This window comes from Lycorma delicatula, chromosome 2 (assembly GCF_047948215.1).
Source record: "Lycorma delicatula isolate Av1 chromosome 2, ASM4794821v1, whole genome shotgun sequence".
NCBI lineage: Eukaryota > Metazoa > Arthropoda > Insecta > Hemiptera > Fulgoridae > Lycorma > Lycorma delicatula.
This window is the reverse complement of record NC_134456.1, coordinates 178,205,378-178,233,194: the sequence shown is the minus strand read 5'-3', so window position 1 is coordinate 178,233,194 and position 27,817 is coordinate 178,205,378. Positions and strand designations below refer to the sequence as shown.

At 28.3% G+C, this 27,817-nt stretch overlaps 1 protein-coding gene across 2 annotated transcripts in view; it reads right to left on the bottom strand.

The window, feature by feature from the left end:
- The window catches only part of LOC142319456 (eukaryotic translation initiation factor 2-alpha kinase 1-like), a 121,873-nt gene that overhangs the window by 32,699 nt on the left and 61,357 nt on the right, over positions 1-27,817 (bottom strand). The window contains exons 1-3 of one of the 2 annotated variants that reach the window (XM_075356767.1): positions 8,169-8,239; positions 4,799-4,970; positions 4,110-4,277 (exon numbers count right to left, since the gene is read on the bottom strand). In XM_075356767.1, coding sequence (XP_075212882.1) covers positions 4,110-4,277; positions 4,799-4,947 — 317 coding nt within the window. In that variant the 5' untranslated portion in view covers positions 4,948-4,970; positions 8,169-8,239. Of the gene's footprint in view, positions 1-4,109; positions 4,278-4,798; positions 4,971-8,168; positions 8,240-27,817 lie in introns of those variants that run through there. The other variant, XM_075356766.1, reaches the window with a different exon arrangement.

Genomic DNA, 27,817 nt, shown 5'->3' with positions numbered 1-27,817 from the left:
AATTGTTCTTTAACATCATTAACTGCTAGTTCCATGTAAAGATTAAAAAGTAACGGAGATAGGGAACATCCTTGTCAGACTCCCTTTCTTATTACGGCTTCTTTCTTATGTTCTTCAATTGTTACTGCTGCTGTTTGGTTCCTGTACATGTTAGCAATTGTTCTTCTATCTCTGTATTTGAACCCTAATTTTTTTAAAATGCTGAACATTTTATTCCAGTCTACGTTATCGAATGCCTTTTCTAGGTCTATAAACGCCAAATATGTTGGTTTGTTTTTCTTTAATCTTCCTTCTACTATTAATCTGAGGCCTAAAATTGCTTCCCTTGTCCCTATACTTTTCCTGAAACCAAATTGGTCTTCTCCTAACACTTCTTCCACTCTCCTCTCAATTCTTCTGTATAGAATTCTAGTTAAGATTTTTGATGCATGACTAGTTAAACTGATTGTTCTGTATTCTTCACATTTATCTGCCCCGACTTTCTTTGGTATCATGACTATAACACTTTTCTTGAAGTCTGACAGAAATTCCCCTTTTTCATAAATATTACACACCAGTTTGTATAATCTATCAATCGCTTCCTCACCTGCACTGCGCAGTAATTCTTCAGGTATTCCGTCTATTCCAGGAGCCTTTCTGCCATTTAAATCTTTTAATGCTCTCTTAAATTCAGATCTCAGTATTGTTTCCCCCATTTCATCCTCCTCAACTTCCTCTTCTTCCTCTATAACACCATTTTCTAATTCATTTCCTCCGTATAACTCTTCAATATATTCCACCCATCTATCGACTTTACCTTTCGTATTATATATTGGTGAACCATCTTTGTTTAACACGTTATTAGATTTTAATTTATGTACCCCAAAATTTTCCTTAACTTTCCTGTATGCTCCGTCTATTTTACCAATGTACATTTCTCTTTCCACTTCTGAACACTTTTCTTTAATCCACTCTTCTTTTGCCAGTTTGCACTTCCTGTTAATAGCATTTCTTAATTGCCGATAGTTCCTTTTACTTTCTTCATCACTAGCACTCTTATATTTTCTACGTTCATCCATCAGCTGCAATATATCGTCTGAAACCCAAGGTTTTCTACCAGTTCTCTTTATTCCGCCTAAGTTTGCTTCTGCTGATTTAAGAATTTCCTTTTTAACATTCTCCCATTCTTCTTCTACATTTTCTACCTTATCTTTTTTACTCAGACCTCTTGCGATGTCCTCCTCAAAAATCTTCTTTATCTCCTCTTCCTTAAGCTTCTCTAAATTCCACCGATTCATCTGACACCTTTTCTTCAGGTTTTTAAACCACAATCTACATTTCATTATCACCAAATTATGGTCGCTATCAAATGTCTGCTCCAAGGTAAGTTTTCCAGTCAACGAGTTGATTTCTAAATCTTTGCTTAACCATGATATAATCTATCTGATACCTTGCAGTATCGCCTGGCTTTTTCCAAGTGTATATTCTTCTATTATGATTTTTAAATTGTGTGTTGGCAATTACTAAATTATACTTCGTGCAAAACTCTATAAGTCGGTCCCCTCTTTCATTCCGTTTGCCCAGCCCGTATTCACCACTATATTTCCTTCCTTGCCTTTTCCAATGCTTGCATTCCAATCTCCAACTATTATTAAATTTTTATCTCCTTTTACGTGTTTAATTGCTTCATCAATCTCTTCGTATACACACTCTACCTCATCATCATCATGGGCGCTTGTAGGCATATAGACGTTAACAATCGTTGTCGGTTTAGGTTTTGATTTTATCCTTATTACAATGATTCTATTTATAAAAATATACAATGATTCTATTTTTATAAATGTTCTTTACAAACAGTACTTACTGTACAGTAATATGAAATACACACATTAGAATGAATTAAGATTATTATCATTTTTAAATTGTAAAATTAAAAAGTTTCATATTTATTTATAACCGAATTAAAAATCTATAGATATATCTAGATTTTACTGGGGATGGGGAAAAGTATTCTCCTATTAGGTGGCTTTAGGATTGCATAATTCTAGTAATATTAATAAAATTTTGCAACACTAATGTACTTTTGAAAGATGATATGTCACCGAGTATTTATAGAAAGGTTATAATTACATTAGTTTATTTATTTAAAAATTATTGTATCTTGAAAATGAGATAAAATAAAGAAGGAATTTGATACATCTTGAAATTTTATTATAAAAAAAGAATCCGACTCAAGACAGCAAAAATATTAGTGATATTTTAGACATGATGAAGTATCAGTAAGTGTTCACAAAGAACTGGTTCAAGCAATTTCAATCCAGAAATTTTGATGTCAGTGATGTACTCACTCTGGCTGGCCAATGACTAAAATGTTGATGGAATTATGGAAAAAAATTGAGCAAGATTGGCAAATTAGCAGTCGTGATATCAGTAATGAACTGAAAAATGACCACAAATGAAATGTTTGAAGAAGGCTGGATAAAAAAAAAATGCTGTTTGAGTGGCATATAATTTAACAATGAAAAGTTTAATGGATTGAATTTCCATCTGTGAATCTTTGCTAAAATATAATGAAATTGATCCTCCTTTTTTGAAACAGCTCATTATAGGTGATGAAAATGGATCACGAACAATAATTTACAGAAAAGATTGTGCTTGAAGCAAGATGAAGCTCTGCAAGCAGTGGAAAAGCCAGGATTGATGCCAAGAAAAGTGAGGATGTATGTGATGAGAGTGGAAAGGAATTGTTAACTATTGAGTTGTTACTGCTGTGTCACACAATTGATTCTAATCTCTACTATCAAAAAATGGAAAGATTATGTTTAGTGAACGAGATAAAGTGACCAGAACTGATCAATAGGAACGGTATTAGCTTAGCTTCTATCCCAACACCACACAAACGTCTTTGATATCCCATTGAAAATTGAGAAGCTTGGCTGGGAAGTTTTGATGCATCCACTATATAGTCCTGACCTTGCACAATCAGACTACTATTTGTTTTGGTCTCAACAGAACTTTCTTAACGGTATAAAGATGGTTTCAAACCAGGCCTGTGAAAATCACTTATCATAATTTTTTGTATGGAAATAAGGATGTTCTATTGTGACAGAATTGTGATTTTACCTCAAAAATGGCAAAATGTGGTTGGTCAGAATTGTACATATTTGGTTTTATAAAACTACATTTGAAATATAAAAAACACCTTGTTTTTCTTTTGTATTAAAACATGAAGAAATGTTTTCCCCCAACCATATAGATTATCTGTAGACATAAAACGATAAACAACAAATATATCATTTAGATGGGATTATTTACTCATTAAATAGACGTAGTATGCTTAGATAAAAGTACTAAAATACCCACAATATCCAAACACTGAACTCACCAATTCTCATTCAAAAATGTGAATGATGTAGTATCTGTATAGGAGGCCTACTCACTAATCTTTGGCTATTTCCTTCAAAATTAATCTACTGTAAGTAAAATTTGAATTTTTAATATATAAATTCAAACTTATTTCATAAACAAAGGATAAGACTAGTTTTGCATTTTATACTTCACACTATTACGATCACAACACTGTATGATATCTCCTAATTATGTGGACTTTCATTCACCCTGACCACAGCTGATCTCATTTAATTCATATCACTGAGATTATTTTATGTTTTAATTGTATTATGTGTTTCAACATTATATCCTGATTGTATTATTTTGGTTTTTTAAAAAAAGTAAACAAAAACATCTGAAATTATTAATGCATATAGTGAATTTAAATGTCTTTAAATTATTAAAAAATTTGCTACGCATTGTACATTTATTACATACATTACTTATAAAATAAACCAAGTGTTTACTAAAAACATGATCAACCAATTATTATTCACTAGCACAAATTGTTATTAGTTTACACTCATACTATATTACTAAACCTTCTTCATATCAAGTGAAACAAAATGGATATTTATAAACTGGGAACTGAAGACAGGGAAGAGCTCTGAAAATATGTTCTTTCTGTGCAAAAAAGTAAGCCACAAAATTTGTATTTACTGCTTTATAACAAAGTTACACAATAAATAACACAACTAAAATGTGATTTGTGGTATGCAGAAAATAAGAAACAATACTACCTTAAATGTATTTTTTTAACAGCATATATTGTGCCATCCAATTTATGACGTGCTTTGTACACTTGACCGAATCCACCTCTTGCAATAAATTCAAGCTCAACAAATTCATTGGCGTAACGAGACCATTCCAATACTCTTTCGGGAGTTAATTCTAAATTCAGTTTTAAACTAAACAAATAAAAAAAAAATTGAAATAAGTAATTTTTAAAACAACCATATATAAATAATTACATACAAACATAAGTCACCTCAAAATCATCATCTTAAATAAATAAAGTGACTGCAAAACTAAAAGTGGCTATATAAATTTTATTTAAAATTTTTTTCTACCAGTGATTTGTAACACTGAAAATTACATTCATTTTCATAAAAAATTTTGTATTTTGGAGTACTTCTATTATACACCGTAGACAATAACACAATGAAAAATATACACCATAATTAATGGAATGCTGGATTTATTTTTTAAATATAATAGTATTAAATCTAACAAATACACATTATATTTATATGTTCGATACAAAGCTTACTACTAGATTAACCATTCTATGACAATGTCAATATTCTGAATAAGAAGGAACATAAAATTTATACTTCATCCCTGATGATTATCTATTATTTATTCTGAGACTGGAGAGAGAGGCTTAGCAAAATTTTCTTTTCCACAAAATAATAAATTATTTCCTTACCTAGGAACTTTAGGGCACAGAGCAGTAACACCATCAAGATTAGTCTTAGTAGTTTTAGCAACAGTGAGCAAATTATACAATGCTCTCTGATAGTGGCTTCTCATAAACTCAAATTCATCCATATGGTAGCTTCTATCTATCAGTTTCATTTGATGTAACTTATCACAGATCTCTGCAATAATAAATAAATAATTAAGTATAGAAATTGAGATATTCGTGTGTAAATGTAAAACAAATTGCTATTATTTAAAAAAAAATAATGAACAAAAGTATTGGAACAACAATTAAGAACATCTTTCTGACAATGATGGTCAGTGATGATAATTCTACAATAGAAACTTTTGCAATGAATAATTGGACAAAACTTTCTATAATAAATATTCTTAATAACTTATATTAAACAAATTTCAACTAATTTAACAAAGATTTTATTTTAAAATGAATTATGTACATCGGTAAAAGTAGTAACATTTTCATGGAAAACAGCTTTTAAAAATTAAATTATAATTATATTTGTACATACACACACAGTTATTATTATTTTCTCTCTTTTTTTATAAATAACTTAATTATTATAGTACATAACCTTGAAAGAAGCTTTTCCATGAACCTTTGACTGATGGCTGGCCTCATAACAGGCAGTGTCTTGTCCTTCGCTAAACACTTACATTTCATTTGCATATAATGTACTTAAGGCACAGGATTGAAAATTTAAAAAAAATCTTTTGATTTTAGCCTCAAGGCTAATTTGATTCATGGAAATTAGTTCTCACCTTGTAAGAAATGAAGCAATCAGTAAAGGCAGATGTAACTCAAGTGTATTCTTTGATAACATAAAATTAAAGTTATTTTTTATGGCTATATGCTGAATTTAGTTTAAAATTAAATTTAATGATTTAAAATCATACTTAAATGATTATGTTTTACACAGTTTCTGCCATACTTCAAAACCTTATTTCTTTGATTAAAATAACAAAAAAACGAGGAGGTGGGATTTTGATAAAGGCCTAAAATGGTAAATGATTTTTTTCTTGAATAAAAATTTATAAAAAATATTTCCTTTCTTTGGTCTCACAGACAAAAAAAATCTGATGTGGACACCACATGACATCCTTGTACACCTATTAAATTATACATATATAATTTTTTTAAATGAAAAGTACATAAAATTTTATTTCACTAATAACTTCTGATTTTTTTGCACATTTTTTTTACTGTTACTATTGAATTATTATTTATTGTAATTTTTTTTTACAATCACAGGTTAATAATTATTAATAAATCAATATATTTAAATTTAAAAAAAAAAAAAAATGAAATCGAATTCGAACCAGTGTTTCTTCCCCTTCTAAGAGATCAAAATATTTCATTAATTAAAATTTTATCTGGCTATAACTTTGGGACCAATGAAAATAAGTACCACTTATGATATATCGTTGAAAAGCACTCAATGAGGTCTTATTACTGCAGTTACGAAAAAATCCAAAAATCTAATTTTTTTTGGATTTTGGGCTTTTTTGGACATTTCATGTCAATTGCAATCAAAAGGGGAGGTGGACAACTATACGTTACAAGCGCCTTAAATCCAAAATTAAACATCCTAGAGCTAATCATTTTTGAGTTATGCGAGATACTTACGTACTTATAGATATCACAGCGAAAGTAGTCAAAATGGATTTAGGGATGGTCAAAATGGATATTTCTGTTGAAATTTGAAAACCAAAATTTTTCACAATCACAATACTTCTTTTACTTTGTACAAGGAAGTACTACAGTTTTGTGATTTATAAGGTGAAATTAATGGCTTTGCTATTAAATTTAATTAATTAATTTAATTTTTGGTTTTGTTTTAATATTTTTAATCAATAACAAAAAATTGATCCTAATGTAGGAAATTTTATGGTTTTTGGAAAATCCTGTGTAAATTTATAAATTAAAATTGTCATAAGATTAATTTGCAAAAGTTGGTTAAAAAACAGTATACAGATAAAATTTTTTGTGACACATTTAGTAAAGATATTCTGAACATACTTGTGTAAAAAAATACAAGGAGGTAAATAAATTTTGTCAATCAAAATATTTCACAGGATCCAACATTTTTCTTAACTCATTTAATAACTTTACAAAAATTAAATTATTATGTTACAATTTCAACTGTTACCCACCATTATTTGTGCATTTTCATTTGGAAAATTACAAATGAAATTGCATTTCCTAACATTCCTGGGCTATTTTTGATTTGAGGTTTTTAGATGTATTGTAAAATTAAAATTTTTGTAGAAGATAATTTTCCCAAATTTTACAAATCTGCATGAATAAAATATATAATATTAGGTGGAATTAATGATTGTGTCATCAGTGTGCACAAATTAATAACTGAAAAGTATTTTGCACAACAGGGTTAATATAGTGCAGAATAAAGGGAATGGGTATTCTATTTTTCCACTTACTGCATTATTTTGTCAGATACAAAAATTCTGATTTATTTTATCAGTGACTGATATGATTAACATACCTTTCCATATTTTTGTTTGGAAAATAGTACTCCAAACACTTGTTTGGAGTACAGAGCATTATATGATGTTTTTGAATAAGGCTTCGAAGACCTTTGTAATTTTTTATGTGTTTGAAGACTTGTGTTACTTTAATTCTGTTTTTTTCATTTAGAAGGTTCTTTCTATGTTTTTGTATCTCAAGTTGTGTGTCAAGTTTGCAACCTTTATTACTTATAAACAATTTTTATATCTACAGGCAATACTTGAGCAACTTAGAATACTTCGTATATTAACACATACAGCATTTTAAATAAACAAAACATAGTTTAATTAAAACCAAACATGCACATGCACACACACACACACATACACTCACTCTTAGAACATAATATAAACAACAAAGATTATAAAAATCTGATTCAAACACCAATGCCATCATAACATATAACACAACATAGTAGCAATCTTTGAAAATACAAACATAGAGTGAAAGGTAGTTCACATGTAGGTAAAGTACTTATTTTTATAAGCAGAAAGTCTAAAAATAAAGAGAATCTGTAATGAACTAATTTTAAGTAAAAAACTGATCTGATAACAATGTAATTACTTGTTACTTTACATGTAATAAAAAAACCACATTTTTCACAATTTTATGTTGAGGTGTTGCAGTTTATACTGAGGTATTGCATATTTCAGTCAACCATGAAACAGAATCTACCATAAAATAATACTAAATACTGATATTCGTAAGTATTTCTTTTTTCTATAATGATTAGATAAAGACAAAGAAAAAGTGTAAAAAATATACATAGTTAAAAATGTTTTTATCAAAACAAAAAAATTCATAAATTCTAAAAAAATAATATAATACGTACAGAAAAATGAAGATTGAAGAGAAACTTTGAACAATTTACAGAAATAATAATAATAAAAAAAGAAATATATAAAGTAAGGTAATAAAAGTGAAAAACTCTGTATATATATATATATATATATATATATATGATTAAAATTTTGATAAACTGATGTAAAAAAAAAAAACTTTTATTTTAATTAATAAGAGTGCTATTTTGAATTGAGATGTACAATAACACTACATACTGGTTTGAACATATCACACAAGTACTATATTTCCTTACCTTTAAATGTTTCTGTTTAAACAAAAAAAGAATACACGTAAAAAGTGTGTTTATTATTATTTTATTACGATAAAACATAAAAGTAAACAAAGCTACAACAACAACATTGTTTGTGCCTAGGAAATAAACATATGTTATGAACAATTGTGTTGTATTTCATCAATTCTGTTAATGAACTTACACTTCAGAAAACAAAAATATAATATCTAAAGTGAAATGCACTATAATAGACATAATAAGTTAAAAAAATTATTTTTTTAATTTTGTAAAGAAATAAGATACAATTCTATCAGCATTACCATAACACAAGTACAGTCAATGAAAATATTTTCCACTTAAAAAAAATCAAAAACTTTTCACATTTCTCCCACCCAATTCATTTGCAGTGATACGTAACTATCATTCAATCAATACCATCATTGTCTTGATAATTAATTATCAGTTGGTCATTAAGTTGAACTGTGGATAATAATTCTTCAGCCTATCTTTTCTTTTTACCATTCTTTTTCAAAAATTTCTTCTTTTCCGTTCTCTTTATCAGATCTTCCTTAAACACTCTACCTCCTTCCAGCTTGTCTAGTGAATTCTACTTTTTTTAGAGTCCTTCTGGTATACTTCTTTCTTTTTAAATAAGCAAATATGAAAAATTAATATCACTGAAGTAATACAACAGCAAGCTGTTCTGCTTGTTTCTGTTGCGCTTTTTTTTTTACCTTTTATCTCAAAATTTTGGAACAGTTTCTGAGACTTTTTTTCTAAAAGGATATCTAGTGCAAGGTTGATATAAGGTGCTAGGAAAAATAACAAACTGGATGGTCTCACAATACTTCAAACATTAAGGAGAAGAATCTAAAAAAGACAAAAGGAAAATGAATAATGATAAAAATACCCTAGCAACATGAGCAGAAAAATAAAAACTTAATTCTTAATTACATTTATTGGGATATATCACACCCCAATGAGCAGGTTAACTGATTCTAGGTGCAACTACTTTTTAAATTAATAATTTCATGTTGTTACTATTAATTGCAAAACAATTATAAAAAAGGCTGATAAAAGACATGGTAGTAATTACTAGTTAAATTTTAATTAAAAAAGGGGCAAATAAGTAAATACTAAAGTTTTTGAACACTTTAAAGCCAAAATGTTAATGTTAATTTAGCACAGAACTGCTCTACTAATTTTTGTAAATATTTCTCATACATTGAATAAAAGTCACTTTTTGCAACTAATCAGTATTCAAGCATTACATGTACACTGTTAGATTTTTAAATTTATGTTGTTTAACTGTAATTTGTTGTTTGCAAGTGTTAAACAGTTTGACTGATATATATATTTAAAAAAAACGAAACAGTTGATCAAGATCAATATTAATTTAAAACATTTAAAAGAAAATATTTTTAATATATTACTAAAAACACTTTCCCTTCCAAACGGAGACAGTATATAATATACATTGTCTCCCATAAAAACAAGTATATTCATTTACTGCTATTTATTCTAGTCACTTTTGTGGTTGTAATTCATGTAACGCTCTGAAACTACACTCATGACCAAATGCACATATTTCAATGTTTATTTTTTTAATGTTATAAATGAAGTGGTCCTGTTTCTCCCAGATAACATCAGTAAAAGATTTTTAAAGAAAATAATACATGGTCACATAGGTATGGAGTAATTTGAGGATTTTTTTGTCATCGTTACTTTAGTACAGGATTGTAAAAAAGGATATACAGTAATATACTCAAATTATTGTGACATTCAAATTATTTTTGGCCAAAACTTTGATGAAAAACAAATACATTACTTATTTTACCACATAATTAATGTCTGTACTCTGTTTCTGAAGATAGAAAACTATTTTAAGATATTTTCCAAAAAAAGCAAGCAATCTGATTTCTTTAGTAGTAACAGTAAAGGGGTAGCCTTTACTGTAAGTGTTAGTCCTGAAGCTAACACTTCAGGACTTTCTCTCTTGCAATTTCACTTTATAGGTTTGATGTTTGGTAAACACCCAATGTCAAAATAGTCCCACAAGATTGTAAAAGCAGAATGACTTTGATGTGGTCAAATTGCTGCACCCTTATCAAAATTTAGCTAGGATTTATAATGGACTGTACTATTTGTAGCAATACAATAAACTCTTCTATAGCTAATTTCTTTTAATACTTTTGTGAAGTGATTATACAGGTGATCATAAATTATTCAGTGCATTTTAAATACTAATAAAAAAATAACAAAACAATGTAATTATATGCATGCTTTACTGTTGAACAGGGCTTTTCAAACAGTAACAGCAACACTTACTAACTTCAAACAAGTTCCACATGAACATCTTTTGTGGTGTTTAAAATGTTTACATGATATTTAATTTCAAGCCACACAATATCTGGGGTTATTCCATTTTCAATTATTTTTTTAGTTCTCTAATATTGACAACCTTCATTGCGTACACTCTGCCTTTGACACAACCCCAAAGAAAGAAATCGAATTGTGTAATATCAGAGGATTGAGGTGGTCAGGAATTGATCTGTTACAGCCAATCCAATGTTGAGGAAATTGTTCTTGTTAAACAGTCCCTAACATGTAAACCCTGAAGTGATAGTATGCCATCTTGTTGGAAGTAAACTGGTTAGTACCACAAATTGATGCATACTCTAGTAACATGTCTAGATAACTACCACTAGTAATTGTTGGCTCAGTGAAGAAGAATAGTTCGATCACTTTATAAGCGAACAATACACACCAAACGTTAATTTTCAGGCTATCACATTGTGTTTATCAAGCGACATGAGGGTTCTTGCTACCTTAAATCCAACAATTATGACAGTTAATGTGACCAGAAACATGGAAGGTAGCTTCTTCAGAGAAGATTATTTTCTAAAAATGCATTATCTTCAGTCACTTTATCAAGCAAGCATGTCTATGGCAAAATTGTAACAATGTGGTTTATTATCATCTTAAATTGCTTGCACCAACTGAATTTTGTTTGCATGAAGGTTTAGGTGCTTGCGTAGAATTTTTACAATTGTCAATTGCAATATTCTAAGGAACTCGCACGAGTCAATTTACCCATGCTTCAGTGAAAAGTTTCTCTTACTTGATCCACAACCTTCTCAGAGATGGGAGGTCTGCCAGCAGCTTTTTTTACGTACTATACTTGTATCCTTAAACTGCTTATACCAACATTTAATAGTCTTTATTGGGAGGATCACAGCTGTACTCTAAATGAAAATGTCTACCAACAGTAATATCAGAGCCTTTCATAAATTCACAGTATGCACATTGCTTTCTGCATGTTCATTCAAGAACATCAGTATTCTACAACAAACACTCATTTTGAAAAAGATCAATATGCAACTACATTACTTTGTTCAATATTTTATTAACACTTACAATGCACTGAATAATTTATATTCATTCTGTACTTTTACTTATGAATAACATACGTAAGAAAGACTTAATGTTAAAAAAAAATTATAAAATATAATTAATCAGAGTATTAATTACCTTACAGGTAAGATCTTCCAAAGGAATTTGATTTCAAACTGAAAACAATTATGTTTAATAATTATTATTATTAAGCACATAGCAACTGAACAGCAAAACGAGAATTTTTGGCGATTTAAAAAAATTGGAGGGCAACTGCTATTAAAAAAAAATCCCAGGCATTCTTTTGGGGGCGGTAAAACCGAAAAGTTAATTTCCTAAAATAGGTGATGGGCAACAGGTAGTAATGTATTAGCAGAAGTGATTATGTGGTAGAATTAAGAAACTATGACCTGGGTTACATTTGCTACATTACAAATTAAGGCTCACAGTGCTGAAAGAGAAAGATATTTCAGAATATTATTTGAAGTTGTGGCAGGAGAATTAATTCAGGCTGTGGCTGGAAATTCAGTTTTTTTTTGGAGAACTATAATTTAGATATCAATTTAAATATTTAAATATTCAGATTTCAACCACTGTCTGATGATAGTCAAATAAAATAACTTTGTCAGTCATTTTTATGCGAACAACATACAAAAACGTCATTTTACAAATCGGCAAGATTAAAATGCAACTTGTTTCAACATTGACTGTAATTGTAAGAACTACTAGTAATAAAAAATTATACTGTAACATAATGCTAGATATAACTGCTGATGGGATTTACTTACTAACATGAAACAAATAATCATTCCTGATAGCCTTCCTTCTACTCTAAAACCATTCAATTTGTGTGTTAATAATCCATTCTACATTTGTTTTTATACAGAATGATTGGTAAACAGTAACTCTACTGATGCTGAGGGTTTTGATCAGCAAGTTAATTCGAAAACTGAAAGGGAATGGAACATAGTTCCTGGCTTCCTTAGGTTCTTAGCTCTGTGGAGGATGACTAAGGGGTCTGATGCTGTTATAGACAAAAAAGCAACCGGGCTAGGGGCGCTAGGGGTCAGCCTGGGTCCTATCTTCACCAAGAAAGGCATTTTGTCATCAAGCCCCAGTTAGGCAGAGCAGAGCGCAGAGAGAGAGTGCAGAGAGAGAGAGAGAGAGAGAGAGAGAGCGCAGAGAGAGAGAGAGAGAGAGAGCGCAGAGAGAGAGAGATAGAGAGAGCGCAGAGAGAGAGAGAGAGAGAGAGCGCAGAGAGAAAGAGAGAGAGAGAGAGAGAGAGAGAGAGAGAGAGCGCAGAGAGAGAGAGAGAGAGAGCGCAGAGAGAGAGAGAGAGAGCGCAGAGAGAGAGAGAGAGAGAGAGAGAGCGCAGAGAGAGAGAGAGAGAGAGAGAGCGCAGAGAGAGAGAGAGAGAGAGCGCAGAGAGAGAGAGAGAGAGTGGGGGGTAAATAGGGTAAGTTTTCATTAGAGGCATATTAAATCTGAGAATCTGTTTCTTGATTTTTAAATAAATCAAGAGGACTTTGAATAAATTGAATTGTAGGACAAAATTGTCATTGCTACGATCAACACTTGTATGAGGACACTAGTTTTGGTGTTTAAAGCTTAATTAGGTAATGATCTGAGTGCATAGTCTAAGAAGTTAGATATGGGAAGAGTTTTTGTGTGAAACCTTCAGTGTTAGTGGAAGACGCAGACATCACATGCTTCTGCGAATTGGTTAATAGCTGGTTGTATGTTTTGTGAGTGGTTGTGGTTGGAAGAGACCATATGAAAGCAATAGTAAGTTGTGTAAATACAGATGGAAATGTTTGCTGAAGCATTTGCATCAGTGGCTTCCTGAAAGAGGTCAAACTAATGACTATGTTGTGTTATCAAGTTTATAGGATCTAAAAGACGACCTCCAGTAAGGCCTATCAGGGATATGACTAGAGGGGGTGGTGTGGTGACTGAGATCGTTACAAGGCGGGTGCTTCCCCAATGGGAGTCACAAAGGATGATGTTAAGGGGAAATATTTTTCCTTTCCATTTTATTGTTATGGTTAAAATATGTATTTACGTTACATTTTTGTGACTTACACTTAAGGTAATAAATATTCAGACACATTTCATGAAATTAAAATGATCTGGATGGTACAGAAGGTGATATAGAAGAGTATCTCACAAGTTAGTGAAATGTTGCATCAAAATTGGATGACAGCAATGGAGCCTAACATTCTAAAATGTGAAAATAAACACCTTCTTAAACACAACAAATCAAACAGTATCATAAATCATTCTTTTTTTATATTCTTAGTATGGAAAATTTTCTTTTAATCAATCTGTCCACAAGTCATTATTTCTTCTGCTTATAATTTAACAAAAAAAAAAAAACAATATAAAATCTTATTTAAGAAAATACTGTTTATTATGTTTAATTTAATTAATAAATGTATAAATAAATCAGTCTGTGTTTTATTTTTACAATAGATTATGTTTTCTTTTATCTTGTTTTTAACATAGTTAAATAAAAGCCAGTTATTTTGAGTAATGGTCAATCGAATCATACCTTCAGGATAATTTCTGGACAGAAATAGTTTCTACAGTATCCCTTTTCATATTCTAATCAAAATTGCAGGTTTCTTAATTTCTCACTTTTTACTTTCTTCAATTAAGTTTTTAATGGAGACAGGAGTTTTTTGCAGGCCTTCTCATATTTTTAATTACAAAAAGTTTATGTACATTTAAATAAATAAAGTATGACTACTCAACTGTTCAGAAAGTAAAAATTAAACAATCCAACACTATTATTTTTTTGTTACTATCCAGTGCATTTTTAATAATTTTTTCATAATTTATTTCACTGAAGAAAATTTTCATTGTTTTCAGGCATCTAATGTATTTATGACAAAGTTTATTAAAGAACTGGTAGACTATTTATTTATTGTGGAGAAAAATTCAGTAAATAAAAACCAAATTTGAAGGTACTTAAAAAAATAAGTTAAACAAAATATTTCACTAACTAATATTTATTTTCAACTTAATAATAATAAATTTACTGCTACAACATAATATAATATATTAGAATTATATACCTATTAATAGTAATAATCTCTTATATTATAAAATATAATAAAAACATTGATGATATTATATAATTACAATATTTTGACGACCACACATAACCCTGTTCAGATCACATAATAATAATAATTATAATACATAATACTATCATTGTAAAATTAATTTTTTATATATATATATATATATATATATATATATATATATATATATAAATAAAACAAAAGAAAATAACTATGTTATTTGATTTTCATAAAATTCAAATTTTCACAAAATTAAATTATTCATTTAAAATTTTGTGAAAATCAAATAACATATTTGTTTATTTTCTTTTGTTATGATGGATTTTCATTAAGTAATGGCTTCATCCATCAATTATATATAATATAGTAATAATTAAAAACGATTAAAATTTATTACTTATTGCATAATAATTTAGTACACTATTATACATTGCAAATAATCTACTAAATATGTATGTTTTATTACTAGTTATATATAGAGGTATTTCCTGTAATATACATACATTTAGTGAACTATGAACATTATCAAATATACCAATATTAAGAATATTAAATAAATTAATAAAATATAACCAAAGCAACAAAGAACAAGATTTTTATTACTTTTAAAATTAAAAAAACAACATAATCTCAACAATTATTCAAATTTTTACTATCACAAGTGAGTAAAATAGTTATTGAATTTCTTAAAAGTAATAGTTCTATTAAAATATTTGAAAAGAATTTTTTTTAAATATGCAATGTTCAATATTAAAAACAACTGATCCCTAAAAGAATGGTTAATCTAATATATTCATAACGACATGAGGTAGACTAATTTGCTAAGTCATAAATAAAAAAGTAGTACGCTACTTCAAATGAGTGAAGCCTTTCCATTCAAGGATAACATTAATTTATGCAATGAGAAAAATCAATTTATTTGGACTGAGTTAATCTGGATAAGTGTATGAAATTTCTAATAAAGTTGAAAAAAAATGAATACAAACATCAATTAATTCAATCATAAGTACTAAATATTCAATTTGATAATTAAAAGATATTTTTAATTAGAACCAACTCACCCAATTAAAAGCATCAAGTATTAGTGGTAAGCCAATAATCATTTACACCCAAAATGGCAAAGCGGCATGCCAGTGAGACAACACAGATGTAAAATTTATTCATCATTTCAAATGGAAGAGTAAAATAAATAAAAATTTTTGTTATCAGAAAAAATAACAAATACAAACCACTGGAACAAAATTTATACAAATCACCATAATATGAACACTATACAATGCTAGAGAATACCTCAGCAAAATTCAAAGTAATTTTTAAAACTTACATTAAGACTAATCAAGGTAATAGCATGAGTGTCATGCTTAGTTTAATTATTTTAGCTGTTGAGGGCAATTAGATATATCCATAAAATTAAGCATATCTTGATTAGATTTTAAGTAATGAAACATTTTTAACTAACTTATATATTAACTAAAGACAAAAAAGAGCTGTGATAAATAGTATAGTTAAATGAATTGAAAAACAAGAAAATGTATAAAACTATTAATAAGAAAATTTAATTTTTCTATTTTTTTTTTTAATTAATATTTCTAGTATTTCAGTTTGGTTGAAGATTTAAATCTATAAAAAATTTACATGAAATCTGCACAAATGTTTGGACATAAATATCTTAAGGAGCATAGAGACTGATCAACAATAATATATGGTGATGTGCATGTTAAATCTGAATTGTAACCATTGTAAGTTTCAATTTCTATAAATAAAGTAAAACATTTCAACTTCATGTCAATAGATAAATAAATACCACTGGACCCTATTCACATAGGTAATAAAAATTAAAAAAATAAAATCTAAAAGATACAGCAGTAATAATAAATAAGCAAAAGAAAATCCTATCTTTTGGTCACTCTTGCACAAAAACTGATAAAACGATTTTCTAGACCAACATATGAACAATGAAGAAATTTTGCAGGATTGAGGAAAGATTTTTTAATATTTGGATAACTTCTAATTAATCTATTTAATTTTTAAAAATGAAACAGATATTTTGTTATAAATTTTCAGTTATACAAGCCATTCAATTAAAAAAAATTATAATAAAACATCTACTTCTGACATAAAAGGCTGGTTTTGGTTTTTTAATCCCCACATTGCAGATTAACTACACTTAAAACTGTTTGAAAACCATACTTAAAGTAAAGCATCTGGATCCATTTATCAGCTTCAGGGATTAAATTACAGCAAAAATGGTAAAGATAAATCATTTACAATCTATGTTACCTTTCTGTACCACCAGCCAAGAAGTGGAGATTCAACATCCCACGCTAACCAACTATCAAAGTCAAAAGACTGACAGAAGCATTAGCTTGTTGTGAGGTAATACAAATTAGTGAATATTTATTTTAAAGACGTAACAAAAGAACTATGAACTGTACTTACATTAAGTTAATTGGTCTAATGAAAACAAAATATTTGGTTTTCAAATAAAGAAGTGGTTTGGTTTATTATTAACCTTCCACCAGTAACAGGGGTGTTCCATCGCCCCAGTGAGATATATATTACATTGTATTGTTGGTATTATTGCTTGTTTGTGTCTGTCGTTCTATATATTCTATTTTTAAGTCATTCACTCTTTAGTTATTGTTCTTGATACTAGTATTTTCGTTGGTTTTACTGTGTTTGGGGTAATACCATTTGTGTTAATGAAATTTGTTAGCATGTGACTGTTAAAAAGTGGAATTTATCAATGTAAATTTTTTAAATTTTGTTACAAATGAGTTAAGTGATGAAGAAGATAATGTTCCTGATGATCAATCATCATCTAAAGAGGAGGATAGTGTAGAGGTATTGAATTACTGTGAAGATGAAATAGAACCTGATTTGTCAGATGATGAAGTAATAATTCCATCTACTTCAAATATAATAAAATGTAAAAATGATCATAAATAGTCACTTACACCACCTCAACCAAGTAGAACACAATTACGTAATATAGTGAAAATTCCAAACATTAATTGCATATAAATAGTACTTCTAGTTGATGCTCTAAACTTACTTATTGATAAAAATTTGATATTGTAGTTCAGTTTACAAATAATGAAATAAAAGGTAAGACATGCCAATTACATTAACCAAAGATTTATAAATAACATAAGAATATATCAAAATAAAAGTACTCTAAGGATTATTGTATATGGCAGGAAGGAGAAAAGATGGCCACTTGAGTATTGAAGAAATGTGGGCATGTTCTTCCGAGTATAAACTTGTTATGTCTGAAATGAGATTTAAATTTTTGCTTATTTGTTTAAGATTTGACAACAAAAATACTAGGAATAGGGCTGTACTCGTCTTTGTACCTTGCGGTCAGGTTTCATAAAAAATTGCTGAGAACAATATAGCCCTCATGCTTATCTGACAACTGATGAACAGCTTCTCAGTTTTTGAGGAAAATGTCCTTTCTGAGTGTACATTGCTTCAAAAGCCAGGTATGTATGGCATTATAATTGTTACAATGTGCGATACCAGAACATTTTATATGATCTATGCAATACCATATGTGGTGAAGGAGAAACGAAATAGGCCTACTAAAGGCAGCCTTCCTACATACTGTGTAAAAACTCTCCTAGCATCAGTGCATGGAAGTAAACCAAATGTCACTTGTGACAACTGCTACCCTTAGTAAATTAAATGTAAATGTTGGTACCCTTAATAAATGAAATGCTAAATGATTATGGCTTTACACTTGTTGGAACTCTGCACAAAACAAAGCAGATGTTTCACCACACTTCCCTCCAAACAAAATGAAAAGTGTCATATTGTCTCAGTGTGCTTTCGATGGTAAAACAACTATGGTTTCATTTACCACCAAAAAAAAAATAAATCAGTTATTTTAATCTCTACAATTCAGTCAAAAAGATGTAAATGAAAATACACAAAAAACAGAAATTATACATCTAAACAAAACAGAAGTTCTACATCTAAACAACAGGTGGAGTAGATGTATTTGATAAAATGGTTCACGCATATAGTGTTTTGAGATGTACCGGTCGCTGGCTCCTTTGTATGTTTTTTGGCATTCTTGATCAAGCTGGAATTAATGATCTAATTCTTTATAGAATTGTTAATAATGAAACAAAAATTAAAAGAAAAGTATTTTTGAAAAATCTGGCAATCCATATATACAATGACATGTTGAAATAAATTTGCCTCGTCAACTTAACCAATACATTTCTAATTTTCTTGGACTAAAGTGGCCATTAGACGAAGACAAAAACAGAATTTACTAGTTTAAGTACAAAACCAATGAAGGTACTTTATTTTCCTAGGATAAAAGACTGGAAAATTAAAACAGCCTGCATAAAATGTGAAAATTCAATGTGTCCAAACCATCAAAGAGAAATTTATAGTCTTTTATAAATTGATTTTGTAAAATAGTAGAAGATTTTGTATGTTTCATTTCATTGTGTCAGTCTAAATATGTATACATAGTTTTAATAAATTTCCATTATTAAAATTTTGTTTTTTTTTATTTAAACACCTGGGGTAATCCATCAACCCTGTTATCTAACCCAGTTGTCTTATTTATGTTACCAGCGGAAGGTTAATAAAGGAATCGCAATAAATCTTTCAATTAACAATAAAAGATCTCTCAATAAGATCAACGAGTGGTACACATGAATTTAGGTAAAAATTTCCAATTAATGATGAGAAAGAATTTAGGAATATTTAGAAAATAAATTTTAATAGAAATAAGAGACAAATACTTTTTTTGTAGTTGGCAGTGTTGTAATGTCTGATAGTACCAAATGATATTTAGCCTTTAGTAAAACATGTAATTACAAAATAGTGATTCCATGTAGTTACATATTTATTTATTTTAAATAAGTAAAACAATCAGGTAATTTCTGTTTTAATGAATAATGTAAACAATGTAATCAGTAATATCATAAAAAACCTTCTATCTTTGAAAGAAAATATTAGTTTTTTAATGAGTTGAAAAATAAATAGTTCATGCAGTTAATACGAAACATTTTCAACAATAGGAACTGATTTTCTTTGAAAAGAGGGTTTATTATTCTTCCCTAATAAATGCTATTATCATTACAAGTATCTTTATATGCCCACTTGTACATATTGTAATGAAAATTCTTGCTCGGTATATCGACAAGAAGTTTAGAGAAGGTATGAAAATATTTCTATTAAACTACCTTATTAATTTTACGCAACTGATCACCTGAAATGTTGGAAAACCGTTAACTTTAACATTTTTATGTAAACAAGTAATATTAATTAATCACACATTAATAAAAACTATTTCCAAAAAAAATTATAAGAATTACATTCATTTAAGCCTGATAATTATATAAATATATGACAATTTAATTTTAAAAAAGGACAAAAGTTTCCTCAATTACTATAAGATGAAAACAATTAAACTTTTTAATAAGAAATATTATCATAATTGACAAACCAAATCATAATAAATCAAATTAAAAATTTCAACATGTGCATTTTGTTTATCCCATTTGTTTGTAGAATTCAATACTCCATTAAATAAATAATTATGTTAATAGAAGTGCACAATAATTTCTTTAATCCATCTTTCAATAAGTTATTAAATGTAACTCCACACAGTAATGCAGAGAGTAAAATTTTATACCTAACTATATTTACAAAAGATATTATCAAAACAACAGTTAATTTTCTATAAAAATATTACTTAAACATTGATGTAATATCATCATGTTCACTCTGTTAATACATGTATTTACAAAATTCAATGACTAATTATCTGGAGTCTTGATTAAGACTGTAAACTTCATCCCTTTCAATGTGAGGTTCTGCAACACCTGGAATGTTTCAGAAAATAGCATCCTAGAAATTATAACAAGAATAAAACAAAATGAAACTTCATTTAACAAATTGGTTTCTGTAGATCACCAAAGTTAAACAATGAGCTATGCAGTTTCATTACAATCTGTTTGCATATATTAATGGCTGGCTAATGACAATTGGAGCTGATGAAATTTTCAATTTAAAAAAATAAAACTCTAAGTTCCTAATGTAAAATTTCTTATACTCACAATGGGATCATTTTAATTACTCCTCTGTGAAAAATTTCATAATTTAAGTGTTATTTTATTCCCACTTGATGGGGATGATGAAAGTTTTATAGTGTGAAAATGGTTTGTTTTATTTTGCAGTATGTTAAATAATTCACATGACATGTAATTCCAGGATGGGCAAGGGAAGCTTTTAGGAACCCACCCAGAGTCAGTTCTCAGATGGCTATTTAAAACCTGAAAAATAGCTATTTGGAAGGGCAATTTAGAATTGTTCATCATTCACGAGTTGTTTTTGTTCCAGGAAAAAATAACATGAAAAGTAATCAGGAAGGTGAAATAGATCCTCCACCTAGAAGCAACTTTGAAACTATTGTCTGGATGGCACTATTTTCTACACATTTTTCTTTAGGCGACAGTTTTTTCTAATTACTCATACTTTGTCCTTGATCATTTTTTTCTGGTTTTGGATCTGTGAGTGTAGATTAGGTTCCTAAAAGGCCCACGCACAGAATATAGAATACAGGAACTAATGAAGTCAGTGTGTTCTTGGAGTATTTTTTTGATATCTAAGGAATTTTAAAATTTGATGGCTCCAAAATGAATCTAATAACTGAAATGACTACTGAGTAAAGCTAGGCCTAGTAGTCTTTTAAAAAATAAAGTATTGCTCTCCATTATATCCTACCATTGCTCTATTCATTAGTTTGAGTAACGGTTTAAACAACTGTCTTGAGTGTGGTGGCAAAATTTGCTTGCCATGAATCAGAATAAATGAGAACATTCTCAACATTGGTATTTATAGTATTCTTAAATTGTGCTGAGGTATCTGTCAAGAATAATTTATTAGGACTCTTTACCTGTCTGCAATTTCCATGAAACAGCTACTGTAATGGAAAAATATATTGACAATTATTTTCTCAGTATAATTTGTATAATGACTATAAATTGCTATTGTGGGTGAAATGCCACTTACCCAAAATAGCATCATTATGGGTGAATAAAATATAAAGAGCACTCGGTGAAGTATCCAATCCTCAAATACAAGGAAAGCAAATGCAATATCTATAATTTTTTTATTGTAACTGGTTTATATTACTTACATTAATAAACATACACAAAAATAAACAGATTAAATGCTAATTAGTATAATGAAAATGTTAAAATTCAGTAAAAAATTTTCAAGTACTGCAAATTATAGATTTTAGTGGAATAATGTCTACTATTCTATGAATAATGACAAATAGCATAATAATTTTTTGGTAACATATAAAAAAATAGAAAGATAGTTATAGTAAAAACAAAACCTTCGGAAAAATTCAATAAATAAAAATACATTAATTTTATTAAGCATGGCCTGTTGGTATTAATATATAAATTATTTATATTATAGTTTCCACTTACCAACAATCTTTAATAATAATGTTTGAGCAATTTCTTTTTATTAATCCAGCCTCAGAAACAATGATGTGTTATATATTATAATTATACTTCACATATTAATTATACTAAACTGAATTTTTATAAAAATATAAATATAACAATTGATCATCAAAAGGTAAAATAAAGTTAATGTTAACCGTCATGTCAGTATGAAGGTCTCAATTGTTAACAAACAATACACAATACACATAACAATTAAGACCTTCATACTGACATGATGGATAACATTAAATTTATTTTACCTTTTTACGATTAATTGTTATATTTATATTTTTATAAAAATTTAATTTAGTATAATTAATAACATGTGAAGAAAATAATTATAATGTATAACACATCATTATTCCTGAGGATGGATTAATAATCCGAAAGCGCTCTAACATTACTGTTAAAGATTGTTGTTAAGTGGAAACTATTATATAAATAATTTAAAAATACTCAAGCAACAGAATAGAAAAATAAATATGAGTAAGTTAACAATGAATATATATCATACAAACTACTTGAAACATTGTTTTAAAGTATTTAAATGAATAAGAAAATAATTTTGGAATTATTTCTAATTAATACAATCACTATAATAGAATCTAAAATAATTTCTAACTTAAATAATCTTCTGATAATATACACACATTTTAAAAAGTAAAATTAATTCTTTCAAAAGTAAAATTTTTCAAAAGAAAAATAAACATATTTTTTACAATTAATAAAAAGAAAGATATAAGGAAAAGTGTAATCAAAATAGGGAACGTAAAAATATTATTAAATGTAATAAAAATGGATCTTCTAATATAAATTTAATGAGAACATACAGTATGGTATGTACTGTGTATAATATGACCCTGCAAACATCCATTATAATATAATGTTTAAATATAATCAACAAACACATCCATACAAATAAGCATTGAATAACAACCATCCACCCATACACACTTACATCCAAACTGCTATATAGAAATCTTATTTTGCACTTTTATACATTATCAACAAATTATACAGAACACTGTATATTGTTTTGAAACAAAACAAATAAAAATAGATTGCAATAAATGTAAAGTCAATTATACAATAATTATCATAAAATTTTTAAAAAAATTACAAAGGAACAGTAAATTAATAAACAAAAATATATAAATAAAAACACATGTTACATTAAATATAACTACAGTAGAAAAAAATACAATTGCAATACATAAACTAGAATTATTAAAATACTTTAAAAAAATATAAACAGCAATGTTTTATTTTCAATTAAATAATCTCATACTAGTTACCTACTACATAATGAAATAAAATTATTAAATATTTTTTATACATAAATATTTCTAAACATTAGATAAATAATTTGTTAAAGTGCGAAATTTTAAGAAATTGTACTACTATTAATAAAATGTTGTGTTGTACAATGACATCAAAAAAGGTACTTTGTAGTTTTGCATGCGCATAAATTAACAAAAATAAAAGGGTGATAACATATATGAAACAGATTAAAAAGAATGTCATTTTACATTCAAATTATTTAAAAAAATTTTTTAGATGTATTAATTAATCATGAATTAAACATATATATATATATATATTTTTTTTTAATAATACAAATAATATGAAAAGGCTGGTTTTATAAGTGTTGAATTTTATGGCTAAATAAAAGACACACTATTCAGAATTATCAGTGTAAAATACAATGCAGTATAAGTATAGTTTTGTATTGTATATATCAGTTTTACTTCTGTACCTATCCAGCATATTTACTGATGTCTCCTACTATGCTTCTCTGAACTATTGATAAAAACTGGCATTAATAAAAAATCAACAGTAGATGTTAAAAATTTTCTAAAACTTGCAAAGATAACTTTTTTAAATTTGTTGAAAAAACTGATATATATCCTTATTTATGAATATATTGGGTGGCATAGCCATAATGATAGGTGAACTGATATCAGACACAAGCGAATAAAAAAATGTCAAAATTATTTCTAAGAATGACAGCATCCCATGCAAGTTTTACTAAGTAAAATGAAGAGTGAAATAGTTAACCACCGCCTTTTTCTTTACAGCCAGGTTTTTTTTATTCACAAGGGAATAATAGTACATCAATAATTTACTGCAGAATCAACAAAAACTATCACAAGTTTTAAAAAAATATAAAAGATGCAGTTCGGTGAAAAACATCTTTCTTTCCTTTTCCTGTTTAGCCTCCGGTAACTACCGTTTAGATAATTCTTCAGAGGATGAATGAGGATGATATGTATGAGTGTAAATAAAGTGTAGTCTTGTACATTCTCAGTTCGACCATTCCTGAGATGTGTGGTTAATTGAAACCCAACCACCAAAGAACACCGGTATCCACGATCTAGTATTCAAATCCGTGTAAAAATAACTGGCTTTACTAGGACTTGAACGCTGGAACTCTCGACTTCCAAATCAGCTGATTTGGGAAGATGCATTCACCACTAGACCAACCCGGTGGGTTCGGTGAAAAACATCTGGATGACTGAAAAGGTTATGATTTGAAACCATGATTGAAAAACTTTATATTGGTCCCAATCTTGGTTTGTAAAGAATTATTTCTGAGCACACTAACAACAAATTTCTAGACGTCACTTTCAGCAACCATCTTTTTCTTTCAAAAATTCAATAATGAATTGAAAGTTAACGATCGATTTTAAGATACTAAATAGGTAAAACAAAATAAGAGAAAGCAACTGCTTTTTGTTCCAAAAGATTCACTAATGTTTTGAGCAGTGAAAATAGAATTGACCAACATATGTGACTTCTGGAGAGCACATGAAAGGAAATTGGTAATTGTCTCAAATCTGGACGTACTGAAGTTTATTTCTATGAATCTAGTCTGGATACTCTTTGATATAGTCATGTTTGATAAATAAGTAAACTTTTATCACAATAATCTACATACATATTTCAATTTACGACTTACTTTTCAATAAGGCAATCTGTAAAAATATACAAGCCAACACCTATAAATTAAAATGGAAATCTTTTAAACAAGGTTAACTACAAATAGGAGCTGAATTCAGAGGGTAAAATTTTCATACCACATATTATTGCTGCTCATAGTTCATTTTTATAGGTAAGGTAATAAGCATACAAAAATACATAATTATTTTTAAAAGTATTGGAACTAATAGTTTATCATAATACTATAATGGCAACTTTAAAGTTAAAATTCTATAAGTAACAAATAAATATTGTATAATACAATAGACAACATACAATTAGATAACTTAATATAATTATTTCACTCGTTTTATCACCACAACAGCATATAAAATGTTACGAATAACTGTAAGTAGCACTTTTACTGTTTCTTTATCTTTATATATAAATGTAAAAATAAATAAATCTTCCAACATCTTGCCAATTTCACAGAAAAATATGTTTAAATAAGGGTTAATCATCTATGACAATGAGATTGAATAACTTTTATAGCTGGCTAAAAAAGACATCTTTTTAGAATAATAAAAATTATTAGAGAAGTCAAGGTTAACCTTGGTATCTTCCAAGCCTACCCAACAAGTTCCACTTTGCTCCCATATTTACTTCACTGTTTTGTGTTTAAAGAAAAAGATTGTTTTTAGTACATAAGAAAAAATTGTTCACAAAGAAATATTAAACAAAGCATTACCTTGAAAATTTAGGCAAAGATAAAAAAGACAAAACTGAATCACTTCCATTGAGGCTTAAGACTGCAGCTAAGGTACAATTGCGAATGGCTAAACAGCATAACATAATGTGGCATTGGACGAGTTTATGTTTCTAACATTTTGAATGGGAAATAATTTTTTGCACGTATGATTAGCTGTGAGCAAAGAGCAACCACCACTTAAATTTATATTTGTTATTTTCTAAAGAAAGCAAAATTTTGTGACTAAGATAGCTATTACCATTGTAATTATGCTCCTCTGCAAGTTAATTTGTAATTTATGGTGCCCAGAACATATTTTGCACTGATTAGATTTAGCTCTAGCTCTTAATAACCTTTTCAGATTTAACTATTTATAGAAGTCAAATCTGCAGTCAAGTGAAACAGATTTGTGAAGCTTACACAGGTAAAACAAAAAGCAACAAAACTTTCAAGATTGCTAACAAAATATTAATTGTAGCTCAACTTTGAGAAGTGAAGCTAAGGTGATGAAGAAATGAGTTTACTGAAGGAAAAATGAATTAAATAGTATGAATTCTGGTAAAACTTTGTTAGTCATACAGACCTCATAGACTGATCAGTTAATAAGTAAAAAAATTCATGAGCATTTATATATTAAGACTAACAAAATTATCAGAAGCAGTAAAGCTACTACTTTTTCATAAGCACAAATTTGTTTTCTGTATATATCTGTAGAGATAAGATACCTAGGATAAAGGAAGGTGAAAGTAATTCAATATGTTATAAAACTTAATAATATTAATATATACTAAATAATTAACTATTAAATCTAACATGTTTAATTAAAATCAGAGAGCACAGCTATACAATGACACAACTTCATACATAAAAATAATATAATTGCAAAAAAAATTATAAATTTTAATAAAAATGCATGTTATGTGATTTACAATGAATGAAATGCAGGTACAAAATGCAACAGAATAGTAAAAATATATTATAGTAACAAAAAAATTGGGGTTAAATAGTATGTCAACACAAAACAGGTAACATCAACTCACTTTTGTAGCAGTGTCACAGTTACAAACAACCAAAAAATTCTAACTGAATTTTGGGGATCATCATACAGTCCAACTTACATAGTAACCGAATCTAACACCCTTTTTTCTGTTTAGCCTCTGAAAATCACCGTTAGGTATTACTTCAGAGGATGAATGAGGATCATATGTATGAGTATGTAAGTGAAGTGTAGTCTTGTACAGTCTCAGGTCGACCGTTTGAGATGTGTGGTTAATTGAAACCAACCACCAAAGAACACCAGTATCCATGATCTAGTATTCACATTTGTGCCTTTACCAGGACTTGAACATTGGAACTCTTGACTTTGAAATTAGTTGATTTGCAAAGACATGTTCACCACTAGACCAACCCTAAAATTTTAAATTTTAAAGGAGGTAAAAAAAGTTAATTTTAATTGTGAAACCAGTTTTAAATAACAGAATTATAATCTACATGAATTGGATGGATATCAAGACAAGAATGGGAAATAACAAAGTCAATGACATAACTTCTAAAAAATCATACAAAAAGCAATTAAAGAAATTAGAAATCACTAATAATGTATATAATTTATTTATAATTTAGTTACCATTATCTAACTGAGAAATCACCAGTTTATATGCATATTATCAAAATCTTGAGGTTCAGTTGATCAGATTGGCTATTCAAGATTGTTACAAGATCTAACCCTGAACAGTAATTGAGAGTACAATCTGGTGAGAGGAAAAAATCTCA